This window comes from Ursus americanus, chromosome 22, assembly GCF_024610735.1.
Source record: "Ursus americanus isolate L20-20 chromosome 22, mUrsAme1.1.p, whole genome shotgun sequence".
Classification (NCBI taxonomy): domain Eukaryota; kingdom Metazoa; phylum Chordata; class Mammalia; order Carnivora; family Ursidae; genus Ursus; species Ursus americanus.
Window position 1 is genome coordinate 21562432 of NC_142148.1, and position 18185 is coordinate 21580616.

At 40.9% G+C, this 18185-nt stretch overlaps 1 protein-coding gene across 2 annotated transcripts in view; it reads right to left on the reverse strand.

The window, feature by feature from the left end:
* The window catches only part of RPN2 (ribophorin II), a 54513-nt gene that overhangs the window by 16882 nt on the left and 19446 nt on the right, over positions 1–18185 (reverse strand). For both annotated transcript variants that reach the window (XM_045804577.2, XM_045804576.2), the window contains exons 6-9: positions 17379–17513; positions 14591–14767; positions 13207–13325; positions 11579–11684 (exon numbers count right to left, since the gene is read on the reverse strand). In XM_045804577.2, coding sequence (XP_045660533.2) covers positions 11579–11684; positions 13207–13325; positions 14591–14767; positions 17379–17513 — 537 coding nt within the window. The remainder of the gene's footprint in view (positions 1–11578; positions 11685–13206; positions 13326–14590; positions 14768–17378; positions 17514–18185) is intronic.

The following is an 18185-nucleotide window of genomic DNA, read 5'->3' on the forward strand; positions in this document are numbered from 1 at the left end:
CTAAGGTACTGCTATTTCAGATGAGGAAATTAAAGATTAAGAAGATAAAGCCACTCGCTCGGGTTTAGCTGGCTAGTAAGCCACAGTGCCAATATTCAAGCTCAGGCACTCAGACTCAGTGCCCATGCTCTTAGGCACCTTGCTATCCAGCTTCCAGCGACACTTAACTCTCTATGCCAAGCAGTACTGTAGGTCTGCCCATAGAGACCTAAGACGCCATGGCCGTCATTTGCACCATTCACCAGGTACTTCTGAGCACGTGGTAGAGTTGTAATTCCCTGACCCCCTAGAGTCAGGTGTGGCCATGTGACTTGCTTCTGGCCAACGAAATGTGAGACCCCTCAATGGAAGCTTTAAGAGTCAGTGTGTGATTTTCTCCTTTCCTCTGACATGGATATAGACAATGTGCAGAGAGAGGTTTGCTCCTTCAGCCTGGGTCCTGGAGCAAGGACAGCACGAAGCTGAGTCTCCAGCAGACACACTAAGATACTTAGCATGGACAAAAAAGAAACTTCTGCTGTTCTTTTTTTTTTTTTTTTTTGAAGATTTTATTTCTTTATTTGACAGAGAGACAGCAAGAGAAGGAACACAAGCAGGGGAGTGTGAGAGGGAGAAGCAGTCTCCCCACAAAGCAGGGAGCCCAAAGCGGGGGTCGATCTCAGAACCCTGGGATCATGACCTGAGCTGAAGGCAGACGCGTATCAACTGAACCACCCAGATGCCCCGAAACTTCTGCTGTTCTAAGCTACTGAGACCTGGAGTTTGATAGAAGCACAAACCTGGAGTCCATCTTGACTCTTAGTGTTTGAATTCTTTTTTTTTTTTTTAAAGATTTTATTTATTTACTTGACAGAGATACAGCCAGCGAGAGAGAGAACACAAGCAGGGGGAGTGGGAGAGGAAGAAGCAGGCCCATAGCGGAGGAGCCCGATGTGGGGCTCAATCCCAGAACGCCGGGATCACGCCCTGAGCCCAAGGCAGACGCTTAACGACTGCGCTACCCAGGCGCCCCTAGTGTTTGAATTCTATGCGTGCCTTGTAAGTATTTTCACAAAGAGGAGCTAGCCAACACAATAAACAAGAACTTTTAAAAAACTAGATTAAAATAAATGTAAAATTCCAAGAGGCAGAAAACATTCTGAAAGACCATTCATGGGAAATTTTTTCTCTAAAATCTAAGTTTTAATGTGCAAATAATAAAAACCCAAGGCTATGCAAACATAGCCATAAGACTTCCAAATATTTGATAAGCTTGAATGTAATGCTTAAGGAAATCCTTGCCAAATCCACTAGTTTATAGTCTAAGTCAGGATCGAGGAATAGAGATAGAAGGCTGGGCAAATAACTGAAGGACGGCTTTGGCATTTTGCTAAAATGCACTATCAAGGTGTGACAGCCTCAAATCAAGCGCAAAGAAGACGAATTAAAAAGGCATAAAGATAGCTATCAAGTAATTTAATAGCCTTCTCTCCCATCTCATAATAACTATTTTGTGACAATGGCCTCAATTATGTCAGATTGAATAGGGGTGTTCTGTTTTACTTAAAAAACAACAACAAAACGGAAATGTAAAAGATTTATTACCAGAGTTTGTTAGGATATTATTACCTCCTACTTTTGAATATACAGCCACCTATTGGCAGAATTATATTCAGCAGCACTGCCTGTCACTGAGTCTAGGCAACTGGGTGAATCATGGTGGTAGGGAAGGGAAACAGACGGCCTTGCAGTTGAATAAATCCCCAAGGAAAGAGCTGGCGGCCTCTCCTTCGGCTCTTTGGGCTCTGTGCTGAGCAAACAGCTTCACAACTCATAGGGGGCTCAGAACCAGAGCAAACTCTGCTATACGAAACCCAGTGTGGAGAGGCACTGGCACCATCTGAAGAAAAACTAGAGTGGAAGATTCAAGCAAAGCAGCAGCCAAAGAGCTGTGATTAGGCTACTGATGTTTAGCAAGACACCCCACCAAGATCACTTTCCCTACACCCCCCTAGAGGATCTGGAGCACCCAGGTGCAGGGGGTATATACAGATGGCAGGATGCACTTCTCGTCCCAAAGGGCAAAGCTAAATTTTAACAAACCGGGCTGCTGCTTTAGTGGCGGGGTGTTCCAAGTGCTACAAAAGCACAGGAGAAGGAACTGCGACCTACGTCGGCCTGCGGTTAGCCCTTGGTCAGGGAGTGGGAAATTTGTAGCAGGAAGGCTCAGTGGTCCTTCAGTTTGGGCAGAGGTAGGCGTTTAGCAACATTCCATGCTACTGAAACAATCTGCCTTCGCAGCTAACTGCTCGGCAATCTCCATCAACATTAACCAGATAATTCCTTCTTCACTTCTTTGACTCATTCTCTTAATGGCTCACTCATTTGTAAATGTGATCTTAAAATCACTGTCCCACCTAAATGTCCATGGACAGGAGACTAGTTACATGACTACAGTATGAATTACCATGGAATAATTTAAAAAGACAAGGGAGATGTCTAGGGACAGATACAGAGGCATTCTCACCTACTTCTGAACACACAGCCATCCAATGACAGAATTATATTTAACAGCACTGTCTGTCATGGAATCTAGGCAACTGGGTGAATTATGGCAGGGGAGTGGCAGAGGGGGGAGGCCATCAAGTTGAAAAGACGCCCAAGGGGAAAGCTGGGAGCCTCTACTTTGTGACAAGAGCAAAGAATACAGCTGTTTATAGAATAATCCCTTTTGTGTAAACAAGAAAGGATATGCATACATTCATTAATATACATGCATCCTTCTTAAAATGTACACAGTTAGAAATGGATTCCTCTGAGGGGAGGAGCTGGATTGAAGGGATGAGATAAGCCTCATACATTTCATTATATACCTTTTTGCACTTTGACATTTTTTAAACTACATGCATATTTCACTCCTTTTTCGAAAAAATAGGGATTATCTGAGCAATGAGACTGTGTGCCATATACTTTGTTCTTTATAAACACTTGTATTAAAAAGCACCACCCAATAAATATGATTTTAAAAATAATACTCCTTTCTGTAGACGGGTATATACAGACAGATGTTTAAAGATCTGTGTAAGGCTCTGCAATGTATCCTCATTGTAACAACAGAAAAGTCATCCACTTTCTGGGTTTTTACTTAAAATCCTAACTATAAACTTTCAACAATAACATGGTCGCTAAGGTCTGCTAATCAAGATTCAACTGTGTGTCTGTTCTAAAGACATCATAAGCATTCCCAGACAATACAGACCATGGATGACAAAGGGGCAAACTGCAGTGAACTCAAGTCATTTTGGGTTTGCTCTCAGCCCTAATTCTAAAAGGCTCCCTAAGTTAAAGGTTTCTTTGTTGCAGAGAAACACTGTAGGGCTGTTCTTGAATAGGGAACAGTTTAAAACAAGTCCTTCTGCTCCTAAAATCTTACTACAAATGGGTCTCTGGAAACACTGAAAAGAAAAGCGTTTTTATGCTACCCTTTTAAAGGAAATTGAGAAATAAAAATTATTGTAACTTTTTTCAAAGCCATGTTGTAAAGAATTCAGAGTAGGATCCCTGTGAGTTAGCTGCTTCTTCTTTCACACTAACACTTCAGGATTAGTTTTTATAATAGGAAAGGGACTTGTTTAGCCACTTTAAATGCAGCTAAGCCTGCTTTACACTGAATCATACTAGTCCTTTCTTTGCCTGTGCTGCATACCACATACACCTCAAAAAATGTTTTAACACCAGGAAATGCAGTCTTTCTGCTGAGAGTAATAACCCCCCTGTTTAGCTCATTACTGTCAAAAATGATGGTGCATTAGAGGCAATTAATGCTAATGACAGCTTCGAAAACCCATGTTTCCCCTGACAGCAAGTCCAATGTCAATGAGTGCTATTACAGGCCTTCCACACCAAACCACTGTTAATGCACTCTGACCAATGTCAAGCATCTCTCAGGAGAGTAAACAGGACCTGCTGACCCGCTCTGAGGCTCTAAGTGTGACTATTACTGAAATTACAAAGTAAAGTTGCATATGTGACAGAGGTCAAAATACACACACACACACACACACACACACACACACACACACGAATAAAGCAACATAATGAAGAAGGAGAGATTCTGTAATGCTTACTTCACCACCAAGAAGGAAAGGACAGCAATGGCCTCAGGTGGGGCTTATAACCATTGCATGAATAATAGTTATTAGCCATTTCTGCTATTTTGCACTTCGATAATTTTTCCAACAATCACAGAAACACTTGGACAAACACCAGATTTGAAGTTACAAAAAGCCAAGCTGTTACAGTAACCAAGACGGCATAGCATTGGTATAAGGATAAAAATACAGATTAATGGAATACAACTGCAACCCTAGAAATTAACCCTTGCCTTTATGGTCAACTGATTTTTGATGCCAAGACAATTCAACAGGGAAAGAATGGTCTTCCACAAAAGGTGCTGGGATTTCCGTATGCAACAACTGGATTTCCTTTTTTTTTTTTTTTTTTTTAAAGATTTTATTTATTTATTTGACAGAGATAGAGACAGCCAGCGAGAGAGGGAACACAAGCAGGGGGAGTGGGAGAGGAAGAAGCAGGCTCATAGCGGAGGAGCCTGATGTGGGGCTCGATCCCAGGGATCCAGGATCACGCCCTGAGCCGAAGGCAGACGCTTAACTGCTGCGCCACCCAGGCGCCCCGCAACAACTGGATTTCCACATGCATGTAGGAAATTGGACCCCTCCCTCACACTACATACAAAAACTAACTCAAAATGAATCAGAAACCTAAATGTTAGAACTAAAGCTATAAGAGGAGTAAATCTTCATAACTTTGGATTAGGCAATGATTTCTTAGATATGGCACTTAAAAGCAGAAGCAATGAAAGAAAAATAAAGAAACTGAACTTCATCAAAATTAAAACCTATTGTGCTTCAAAAACCAACATCAACAAAGGGAAAAGACAAACTACAGACTGTGAAAAAATATATGCAAATCATGTATCTGATAAGAGACTTGTATCCAGAATATATTAAGAACTCTTAAAACTCGGGGCGCCTGGGTGACTCAGTTGGTTAAGCGACTGCCCTCGGTTCAGGTGGTGACCTTGGGTCCTGGGATCAAGCCCTGCATCGGCCTCCCTGCTCAGCAGGAAGCCTGCTTCTCCCTCTCCCTCTGCTTGAGTGCCCTCTCTCACTCTGTAATAAATAAATAAAATATTGAAAAAAAAAAAAAAGAACTCTTAAAACTCAATGACATAAAAAGACAAATAACAAAAAAAGGAATAAGAGGTATACAGATTCTATCCTTTTCTTCTAAAGTGGCCTGAGATGGAGACCAAGCACTGAAAAAATAAGGTTTGGTCTCCACTCACAGGGAGTTCCCAGTCCAATGAAAAAGCAATACATTATAAGCAAACAATGGTAATACAATACAATAAGAACAATTATGGACAGGATATAAAATACTATAGCAACAAAAAAAAACTTTAAATACATTGAAGCCCGAAATATAAAGGGAAAAAAAAACTTAAAAATTGTTAGAAGAAAATATTGGAGATTACCACCTTGGAGCAGGATAGGACTTTTTTTTTTTTTTTTAAGATTTTATTTATTTATTTGAGAGGGAGAGAGAGAACGAGTGAGGGGAGGGACAGAGGGAGAGCGAGAAGCAGGCTCCCTACTCAGCAGGAAGCCTGATGCGAAACTCGATCCCAGGACCTGGGATCATGACCCGGGCCGAAGGCAGACACCTAACCAACTGAGCCACCCAGGCGTGCCGCAGCATAGGACTTTTTAAAGAAACAAAAAGCACAAACAATCTAGGCAAAAACACTTTTAAATTAGGCTTCACTGAAAATAACTTTTGTGCATCAAACGATGCCATAAAGCAACACTGGGAGAAGATAGCTGATGCTTATACTAACTACAGGTTAGTTTCCAGAACATAAACAGTTCCTAAAATTCAACAATAAAAAGACTAACAAAGCAAAAGAAAAACAGACAAAAGACAGACAACAATTCACAAAAAAACCGAAAGCTAAAAGGCCAATAAACACAAGAAAAAAAAGCTCAATCTCACTAGTAACCAGGGAAAAACTTTGAAACAAGGCACCATTTTGGAGCGCCCAGCTAGCTCAGTTGGTGGAACATGGGACTCTTGATCTCAGGGTCATGAGTTTGAGCCCCACACTGGGAGTAGACGTTATTAAAAAAATAAAACTTGAAAAGAAAAAAAAAAAGACACCATTTCATACCCATCAAATTATCAAAAATTTGTAATACCAAATATTGGTAAGAATATGAGGAGGGGGCGCCTGGGTGGCACAGCGGTTAAGCGTCTGCCTTCACGCTCAGGGCATGATCCCGGCGTTATGGGATCGAGCCCCACATCAGGCTCCTCTGCTATGAGCCTGCTTCTTCCTCTCCCACTCCCCCTGCTTGTGTTCCCTCTCTCGCTGGCTGTCTCTATCTCTGTCAAATAAATAAATAAAATCTTTAAAAAAAAAAAAAAAAAAAAGAATATGAGGAGAAGAGATGCCTAGGTGGCTCAGTCGGTAAAGCGTCCGCCTTCAGCTCAGGTCATGATCCCAGGGTCATGAGATCGAGTCCCCTGTGGGGCTCCACGCTCAGCAGGGCCTCTGCTTGAGATTCTCTTTCTCTGCCCCTCCCCCCACTCATACTGTCTCTCTCTCTCTCTCTCTCTCTCTCAAATATATCTTAAGGGGAAAATGTTAGCAAGAATATGAGGAGAAGAGCAATTTGGCAATACCTAATAAAGCTGGGAGCTAAGTGCAACCTACGATCCCACAACTTCCCTCTAGATAAACAAACAAAATGTGCACAAGGAAACGTGCTAAGACCTTAGTTCATAGCCTCATTGTTTGTAATAGTGGAAATCTGAATGTCCAACAGAAAAACAAATTAATAAAAAATCTGATTCATTCATAAAAAGAAGACAATTTCATGACAATTATCCACAGGATGCATACAGTTCTAGTTCTACAGGCATAAATGGGGCTGTCATAAAATTAATACCGAATGAGAACAAGCAAATTGAAAAGGATGCATATAACATAATGTACAAATTTTGAGAAGACGCAAATCAATGCATTCTATTGTTTAAAAATATGTACATGTGCTGCAGAAATATAGAAATATCTTACCAAAAAAGGTGTGTGTGGGGGTAGAACAAATATATCAAAATGTTAGAGTGAGAAGGAGATGAATGACTGATAGGTACACAAGGATTCTTTAAATTATTTTCTGTTCTTTTCTGTATATTTGAAATAGTCCATACAAAAAAAATAAAATAAAAATAAAGTTCTATGGGAGCACAGATGAAGGAGCAGCACCTGAACTAGACCTTCCAGGATGAGCAGTTGAGCGTATGAGCAAGGGAGGGGAAGAGCCTTTCTTATGGTGGGAAGCAAGGGTTGAGATCCAAAGACATGTGCACATAAAGCGTATCTGAGGGCCAGTATACGGTCAAGAGCAGCTAGCACTCCGGGGACAGGGACGAACCCCCACGGAAGCATGTGACCTCCTAAGCCATTCTCAAGAGTGTAGACCTCACTCACAGGTAATAGGGAACCAAAGAAATGTTTAACCTGGGGAACAATGTGATTTTATCATTCTAGCAGCACTTAGGGAAAATTAAATGGAAAGGGCAGAAACTGAAGACAATGGAACTACAGTTGACCCTTGAACAATGGGGTGTGGGGAGTGCCAACTCTCACCCAGTGCAGCTGATAATCCATGTATAACTTTGGACTCCCCCAAACCTTAACTACTAATAGCCTACTGTTGACCAGAAGCCTTACTGATAACATAGCTGATAAACACTTATCCTGTATGTTACACATATCGTATACTATATTCTTACAATAAAGCTAGACCTAAGAAAATGTCATTAAGAAAACCCTAAGAGGGGTGCCTGGGTGGCTTAGTCGGTTAAGCGTCTGCCTTCGGCTCAGGTCATGATCCCAGGGTCCTGGGATCGAGCCCTACATCGGGTTCCCTGCTCAGCGGGGAACCTGCTTCTCCCTCTCTCTCTGCCTGTGTGTGCTCACTCTCTCCCTCTGTGTCAAGTAAATAAAATCTTACAAGCAAAAAAGAAAACCATAAGAAAGAGAAAATACATTTACAGTACTGTACTGTATTTGTCAAAAATAACCACATGTAAGTGGACCTGTGCAGTTCAAATCCTCGTTGTACAAGGGTCAGCTATAGTTACCAGTCCTGATAGAGAATACAGGGCTCTACCCAAGTAGGAATAGAGGGACTGAAGAACAAAAGGCTCATGCAAAAGCCATTGAAAGGTGGAATCAACAGGACTTGGTGACTGACTGGAAGTCAGAGGTGGAAAGAAAGAAGAGGTTAAGAACGACTGTGTCCTGGGGCGCCTGGGTGGCTCACTGCCTTCAGCTCAGGTCATGATCTCAGGGTCCTAGGATTGAGCCCTATGTCAGGCTCCTTGCTCAGCAGGGAGCCTGCTTTTCTGTCTCCCTCTGCCCCACCACCCCCTGCTCATGCTCTAATAAACAAATAAAATCTTTAAAAAAAAAAAAGAAAAGAACAACTGTGTCCTATGGGTATGGCACTTAAACTGGGTATGCTGTTAATAAGACTGTAAAGGAAGAAGGAAGAAAAGGTTTCAGGCATAAAAATTTTTTAAAAAGAAAGAATGAAAGAAAGAAAAGTCTAACTTTGCAAATAAGGACCCTTAATGAGGGAAGCTAAAATTTAAAGAATCTAGATTTTAAAGGTTCAAGGTGCACACTACAATAGTTTCTATCCAAATTTTGTATTAGTGAATGGACTAGGATCGGATGTCTCATGCCCAAAAAGGTCAGACATGAGGTAGAGAAAAGGCAGAGATGAGAGTTCCAGAAAATATCTTCCTTTCCGACAAACTTTAAATACAAGTTTAATCTACCTACATTAAGTAATGCCCCACTTTTGAAAAGGTCAAACTTTCCAGCTGCCTTGTCCTGTCATTAAAAAAAAAGTGACTGTCATAGGAGCCAACTTGAGGAGCTTTCTAAAGGTCAAATCTGTGATAATGTGAGCAACAAAATAAATGATGATAGTAAAGGATCATAACCTACAGAGTAAAATAAATTTCCATGAGCCCAAAGTGTTATAAATAATTGAATAAATAAATAAATGAAGACAGGGTTGGGAGAGGGATAAGCTTTTTCTTACAGCAGAATTCTAATTAATAAATGTAGAAAGAATGAAAGACGAGAAAATCACCTTTTGGCAGTGAACCTATTAATAACAGTTGCAGGCAAGATCATCAGGCTATTTGCAGACTCAATTACAAAGCAGAAAACAGCAACCTTATAGTGGAGAAACCTAGCAGACACCTGATCAAGTGATCAAGGTTAGTGTCACCAGCAAGGAGACATATCAACATCATTTGCCTCCTAAGAAGATGCACTGAGAGGGACAGAGCACCACTTTTGGAGTATTCTTGCAAAAAAATGCATGGCCTGAATTTAATTTTGAGGAAACTCAAAACCCAAAGTGAGGGACATTCTACAAGCTAAACAGAGAGTACTTCAAAAGCGTCAAGGTCATGAAAGAAACTATACTACAAATGAGAGGAGGAGAAAGGGACATGTGACCCTAGGTTGAATCCCAGATCAGAATAGGGACATTAGTAGGATAACTAGTGAAATTTGAATTAAAGTCTATAGATTAGTTAATAGTATTGCATCAGTGTGAAATTCCTGGGTCTGATAATTATATAACAATTATATAAGACATTAACATTTGGGGAACTAGTTAAAGCCCATTCTTTATACTACAATGCTTGGTTAAGTCCATTTCCACAAAGCAACAGATAAATGAGGTATAGTTTTCCATCCTTAAAACCTAAAAACACAGGGCGCCTCATGGCTCAGTTGGTTAAGCTTCTGGCTTCGGTTCAGGTCATGGTCTCAGGGTCCTGGGATTGAGCCCCACGTTGGGCTCTCTGCTCACGGGGAGTCTGCTTCTCCCTTTCCCTCTGTATGCTTGCTCTTTCTCTCTTGCTCTCAAAAATAAATAAATGAAAAATCTTAAAAAAAAAAAAAAAGGTTTAAAAACATACATTAAAAAATACCTAAAAACTCCATTACTTTACATGGAAATTCTTCATACCATTTTTTGCAACTTAAGATCAAAATTATTTCAAAATGAAAAAAATGAAAAAATTTTATTAAAAAAAGAAAAATGAGGGGTGCCTGGCTGACTCAGTCGGTGGAGCGTGTGACTCAATCTCGGGGTCATGAGTTTGAGCCTCGTGTTGGGCATAGGATTTACTTAAAAAAATAAAGATTAAAATAAATTTTAAAAAAAGAGAAAAAAAATGAGTGGAAAATGACACCTGAATAGTGAAGAAAAGAGTTCTCCCAAACCGCACATACTTAACTATTCGGCGAAGGCACAGGACACTCCAAGTCCCCTTCATCCAACAAAACGCACAATGATTAAGTAGGTACAGCGGAGACACGATGGCAAAAGCACTGAGAAATGACAGCTGAAGGGAGTGACAGCATAAAAAGGCCACCTGCTGGAGCTGCACACAGCCCTGCAGCCTCTATGCAGGCCGTATATTTGCCAGAGCACGCTAACTAAACTGACACTGGGCAGGGAATCCGCCCAAGCACAGGCTGGGTGACCTTGGACAAGCTACTCTACCCCTTCGAGCCTCTTCTGCGCAATGAAGATGGCTCCATCTGTGTCTGAGGGTTGTCGTAAGACAAAAATAACGTAAACAAAAGCTCACAGAACTAGGCTTCTCATGTCAAAGGCCTTCAGTAAAGGGTTCATACTGATGATCCTAATTCAGAATAAGAAATGGTTAAACCATATCCCATAGTTTAAGAAAGTAGGAAAACATGTAATTCATCTTAAATAAACTTCTATGAAAAAGGTTAAAATGAAAGCCTGAAGGGGTATACTCCAATTAGCTGGGAAAACTACTAACGTGAAATACCTCACTGCCCAAGCATCAGATAAATGAGGCATAGGTTGCCATCCTTAAAACCACTTTGGGTCTTCAACACAATTCATGATGAAACTTACTCATTTTGGGGCAACCCTCTAGGGTCCCCTCCCTCCTCGGGAGTTTTGTACTATCACTTTGCTATCACTCAATAAACTTTCCTTTTTTGCCCACCAAAAAAAAAAAAAAGAAAGAAAAAGAAACTTACAGATTTTCTTCTGTACTTCACCCAGAGAGCCTCACTACAGTATGTCACTGGATGCTTTTCCTCACCTAATTAGCATCAGGCACTTATCTATCAAGCAAGACCTACCACACAAAACATCATAATAAGCTTACATCTCGGTGAAATTATAGGTGATTTTTATCTTTTCTATTTCCTAAATGTTATGTGAAATACTAATACTAAATCATAATATAAAATGAATAATTTACAAATAGAACTCACTATGATCAAGTTCTTGGCGAAGCGTAGTTTAAACCTACCCTTCTCTTAACATATTCACATTTACTTGGTTGTAAAATCAAGTCAATATACCGGACAATTAATGCTGTGTGACTACTTGGTCATTTCCTTGGATTCAATGGGGATGAGAAGAAAAGCACTTACCTCGACACTATTTGCAATATAACGGTTGTCACCTTCAACTTTGACAAAGAAGTCATAATAACCACTGGAAAATTTGACATTCATGAAGTTTAGCTCAAAAACATCCCTGTTAAGAATGACAGCAGGGTTAGCAAGAGCTCACATAGCACAGTCATGAAAGTAACAAATGGACCATGCGTGGCCCTCCTTGAGACAAGCCAAGGCTATACCACGTCTTCACCTTTCAACTTCCCACCCAGCTGGGCACCCTCCCGCTCAATCAGATTATGGTGTGGGCAAAACTTCAGAGAGCTCTAAAATGACCTCCCCTCTCAAGTCTCTAAAATCTTCTTTCCTTTGTTCTCTTCTCTCAGCTCCTAAAATCCCACCTCCCTCGGGTAGACTTCTACAATTAAATGCAAAACAGCCTACGGTATGATTCCTATTGTGTTTAAAAAAAAGAGAGAGTAGAAATGCTCAAAAAGGTTGGTGTAGAGCAGTATAATTGCAGGCAATTTTTTGTATTATTTCTACTTCCCTGTGCTTTGTGAATTTCCTAAAAATGACATATCTTACTTTTATGAAAATATGAATCACTTTTATATTAAAGGGGGGAAAAGGTAGAGAATTAACTCTAACTACATAGCAAAATCCCAAATGTCTTTTACCACCCCACTCATCATTCCTAAAAACACATATTCTCTCTAAAACTCAGAGTTCCCGGTCTCATTAGCTTACCAATTTAACACTTAACAAAGTCTCATATAAAAATTGATCCTTCTTTTAAAATTTCCATAACAATATGCAACCATTAAAAATAAGACAGGCATCTGGGTGGCTCAAATGGTTAGGCATCTGCCTTTGGCTCAGGTCATGATCCTGGGATCCTGGGATCAAGCCCTGCATTGGGCTCCCTCTCCCCTGCCACCCCATCCCCACCCGTTCTTCTCTCTCTCTCTCTCTCTCTCTCTCTGTTGCGCGCGCGCGCGCGCAAATAAATAAATAAAACCTTTTAAAAAAAAATAAGACTGAAGAAGAATATTTAATCCTATGGGGGAAATATTCATGACACATTGTTTTAGACAAAGCATAATCCTAATTCAATTAAAAATATATTTATTTGCATAGAAAAAGGGCTGACAAAAAAAGACAAAATGTGAACAGAAGTTATCCCTAGGTGGTAGAATTATATGGGTGATTTGTATTTTATTTTTTGTGTTTTTCTATATTTCTCCTACAATAAACATGTATTACTCATACATCAGAAAAAGACAGTACCGAATTTAAAATTGGCTGCTTACATCATAATGACAAGACAGAGACAACTAGAAATAGATAGGGAAGGAAACAGTAAAACTAAAACAAAATTTTTTTAGCTTTATTTTTTTTTTAGTTTATTTATTTATTTTTAGTAATCTCTACACCCAATGTGTGGGGGCTTGAACTCACAACCTCGAAATTAAGATTCCTATGCTCTACCAACTATGCCAGCCAGGTGCCCCTCTTTTAGCTTTAAAACTACTTTTCTTATAGAAGCATAGAATTTTTTATATTAGTATGTCAAATGGTAAATTTGGTTTGGGGGTATTTCATAATACCATATTAATTCGGGTTATATTGGTTGCCAGCAATATAAGCTCAGGACTTACCCGACAGGGGTAAAAGATGTCTTCTGAAGGACAGTGGCTCTGGAAGCAACAGATTTAGCATGTTCTAGTTTAACAGTGGCCTGACTCAGAGGCTGAGACAGAACATTGGTGACCTGCAACTAGAAATAAATTTTAAAATTATCTGTAGCAACAAAGGCCAAAGGAGTACAAAAATTTTGTTTCTGGAGTGCTTTCTCCACAGGGAGCCAGCTCTTCAGGGAAGAAATACCGGATTTCAGGACATCATCACTGACTTTGGTTTATGATCTATCAGAAATCAGACACAGAAAATACAAGGAGATTGGTAATGGGATAGATATTAGAATGTTAGAGGTAGGGAGGATTTTAAAGATGATGTTGTCCAACGCTCATTCTTCAGACAAGGATAGGCACTTTACACACATCCTCCTTTATCAATCATCTGAGATAGACAGCATAATCTCTACAGACGAAGAAACTGAGGCCAAGTGGTCAGTTAAGTAGGTGGTCTAGGACTCAAACCCCAGCCTATCTAGCTACAAAGCCAATACTTCTACTTTGCTCTCTTAGCTGCCCCCTCCTGACTCACGGTGAACTATGATTTCTCACCCCAGCCTTTGCCGAAGGGCTGTGAGTGTAAGCAGGGAGAGGAGAGGCAATTTTGAAGGACAGGGCGTGTCTTCAGGAGAATATTTAAGGAGGCCACCAAAGTAGAACTGATGGAACTCTGCTGTGTGGAACCCCAATGTTTACACCTAAATGAAATGCTAATTTCTTATGAAGATGTTATCCCTGATTTCCAAACAACAACAACAAATGCCTCATTTGAGATGAAAACTCTAAGCGTATTCAATATCTATGCATTTCCTCTGTTCAGAGAGTCGCCATAAAAAAGCAGTCTCTGCTTCCTGCTGAGTGGGAGGGATGGACACGCTATGAAGAGGCAGAAAGACAAACTGCCAACAGCAGGAGGAAGAGACCTGGTGTTAACAACCATAAGCACTAGAATTACCGGGGAATTTAAAAAGCGGTCTTTAAATCACGTATTTAGAAAGTTCTGGTACTAGAAAAATGCTTTTTAGAAGCAAGACTCCTCTATACATTAAGTGTTACGACCCTGGAAATACAGTTTTCTTGCATTTAATTTCTCAAAAGACTGACGATAAAAAAATCTTCTGGGAAAAAAAAAAAAAAACCTTTTCTGGATTGATTTGAAGGGTTCTGTGATTAGTTCTCCCAGGGGTCATACCCCCAATTCCAGGCTAAGGGAAATGAGCCTTGCTCTACATTTAACGGGTATGTCCTCGGGGGTTTACAATCAGATTTCCACTAGTCCTCAGATTTCTGAGAGCCTTCCAATGAAAACAGCGATCAGGGCCACAGAGTTTGGACACGGAAGTCGTACCCGAAGGATAGCCTGTTCATGAGTGTCGGAAGGAGAGCCCTCGGGCACAACCACAACTGGCACGTGATAGCGATTCTGAGAGAGTGCAGCGGCAGCAGAGGCCACGCTGAAGGCTTCTGAGAGGGATTCGAAGTTCTTCTTGCTGAAGATGGCATTCATGAGTTGGATGACCTGATCCTGAAAGAAAAGGAAAACACAACTTCAGATCCTCTTCTGGCAGGAAGGTGGGAGAGCCACACCTTGGCTCCCCACTGGTTCAAGTCATTCCTTATCTGTTTCTAGGTGTTTGCGTGGAGGATCTTTTCACCATTAATCCAAATTGGTAGAGGGGGTAAAAAGCAAATATTCTGCATTTAAGATTAAAACCTAGATTTGGTTGTTTTCTCCATCCTCTGGTTCAGACTGAAATTCACGCATTTATCTGTCAACTCTTTATTGAATGCTTCCTGTACAAATACAAGGTACCTTTGGAGAACTACTGAGATATGAAGGTATATTAAAAAATACACATAACAATAACCTCATGTTCCAGATTACTGTATGTGCCACGCACTGTGACAGGTGCTTTACACGCACGAACTCAAATCTTGATGAAAATCCTGAAAAGATTGATATTATCGATGTTTTCCAAATGAGGAAACTCATTTGGTTAAAAAGGTTAAAAAGTTAAGTAATCCCTTGGGGCGCCTGGGTAGCACAGCGGTTAAGTGTCTGCCTTCAGCTCAGGGCGTGATCCCGGCATTGTGGAATCGAGCCCCACCTCAGGCTCCTCTGCTATGAGCCTGCTTCTTCCTCTCCCACTCCCCCTGCTTGTGTTCCCTCTCTTGCTGGCTGTCTCTATCTCTGTCGAATAAATACAGAAAATCTTTAAAAAAAAAAAAAAAAAAAAGTTAAGTAATCCCTACAAGTTATAATGGGAAAAGAAAAGAAAAAAAGCAAGACCAAACTTCACATGTAAGTCTATTTGTCTCCTTCCAGAATAAAGTATGTTCTTTCCTAATTCTTCTCACCCTCCCACCGAAGCTAATTTCCCTCCCAACCCCCTTCTGAGCAGTACACTGGAGTTAAGTTTGAATTCACAAGACCAAACCTTATAGCCAAAATGTACATAAGAAAGAAACTAAAATAACTTTCCATTAAGAACTAATGGGCTGTTTAGAGAAGAAAACTAAAAGCAGTTTTTTAAAAAAGTGGAACCTAAAAGGCATTATTAAAATTCTGAAGGTTGTTTGCTTAAGAGGAAACATTTTCCACTTCAATCAGTTTTGTTTTTTAAAACCTCCAATCTAACAAAAGAGCTCCCTTGTTCCCGACAGTGTTATTCAGTCGACATGAAATAATTTTCTTTAATTGTACCAATTACATTTTTCCATCACTAGGCTGTTGACATGTTAAAATGGGTGACTGTTCACCAGAATGGTTATGTCAAAAGCAGTGACAGCAAAATTACTCCAGCCAAATACCTGGTTAGTAGAAGCTTGGGAATAAAGCAAGAAAAAGTTTTTAAGTTGTGTGTGTAGAATACCGCCAGTTCAACTACTGTGCTGTGTACAGGACAGTTCCTAAATGATTTGTACCGTAAGACCCACATTCCTCACTTCACCCATCATAGAAATTAAGAGTGTATGGTATCTCCGGATCTTCTACACTTAGGATGAACCAAAGACAACGGAAGAATGCTAACACATGAATAAATTATTAGGTCATGTCCTCCAGAGAAAATAAAAAATTAATTCAAATTACCCAAGACAGATAATTATTTACTCTTTACTTGAAGAAACTCAGCACAGAACTCAAAATCAAAGTTCTAACTTGGAACCCCAATCTCTCCCCTTAAAATTAAAACAACAGCAGCTTGTATTTTAAATCCTTTAGCTCAAGGGTTCGTAACCTTCTCACAAACAAGGGGTACAAAGAGGGTCCGACTCAAAAAGACCTCCCACACACATTCCAACCAAAGGTTCTTTCAGGTTAACAAGCTCCTCTGGAGGGCGGGGGGGGGGGGACACACAAAGAAAAGAAAAGGAAAAAAGAATTAACTCTTGGTAGATGTCTGGTAGACACACATGCCTCTCAGAGAACTATGTCAATCAGCAAAGATTAATTAAGATTTAGCCTTTGGCAAGGATGAGGTGGAAGGGAGGAAAACAGGCAGTTTTCAGGTACAGGGCACTTCTCAAGAGAAGGAGGGTTTGCATGGGCCACTGACACGGGAATCACTCAAGAGATAAGCAGTAAGGAGTACCAGGAAGAAAAGAGAGGTGAAACACGTGTAATACACGTGGCCTTCTTGTCACCACCTCATGACGTACCCTCCCCCATTTAAAGCAAATGTAACAAGGCTAGAGGTCTACTTCACAACACGCAGGAAGGAGAGCCTGCAGCATGGGGAGACCCGGTTTAGGGGCATCACTACCACCTATTATCTGTGCGTCCCCACACGTGTCATGCTGCCACTCCACAGAGGGACCAAGTCGGACTGAGCATATTACTCAGACTTCCTATGGCGATCAAATGAGCCACATACAAAAATGCTTTATAAACTGTAAGTGTTGGAAGATAAAAATAATAAAACAACAAAATAATGCAAGTGTGACACTTTGCTTACATGCCTATTCCACAGACAACCAGTTTCTTGAGGACAGACATTGTATCTGTTTCATTTTCAGTGCTTAACCCAAGACACTGCATAACTACACTCCAAGCCTAACTCAACACCCCCTTTGAAAAAAGCTGTTCTTAGCCCATAAAGTCAACAACCCCTTTGGGTTTGAGAATGGTTAGGTACCTCCTTAATGGATGGCTCAGTCCCCACGTGGTCCATGAGCTTGTAGGTGGCAGCCACAAATAAAGCTGTTGTTTCCAGTCCTTCTTCAAACTGGAGATACACACCTCCCAGTTCATCGAGGCGAGCAACGAGATCCTGTCACAACAAAATGGAAGTACGTTGGAAGTCAAGTGATAGCAGAAGGAGATACGCAAACCACGGTCACCCCATGCAGACAGTTTGGAGAAATCTTACTCTAAATCTGGAGAACCCCTCAATCATTCAGTACTTTAGTCAAATAAGATGCTGAGGGAGAGAACAAATATATCCCACAGGTATCCAAAGAGAACAGTGTCTTCCGCGGCTCTGGGAGCGCTCCTTCCCTGACCGCCGGTACTCAAGCCCGAGCACCAGAGTCAGAGCACTGAAGACACCAGGCTGCAGGGCACCCAGGAAGCATCGTGACATAAACGGATTCCACGGCCATCTGTCTGGACACAACCTACCCAGCAGACCCTTTCTCTTTCTTATTTAGTGCTCTAAAGGATAGAGAGGGACATACTCCTCTCCTGGGCAACATGGTAAGGCAGTGAACGTGCTTGTGGGGCACCCAGTGAGGACACTGCGTGGACTGCCCGTCATCACTATGTAGTCCACGAGAGCAGTCTCTGAGCAGCAGGAGGTCCTGGCCAAAGGAGAGGATAAAGTCATAATAAAAACACAGGACCACTTGCTGAGCACTTACTATGTCCCAGGTACTTTAGAACCTCACTTGTTCCTACAACACCATACAAGGAATTGAGGCTCGGACATTAAATAATTTGTCTG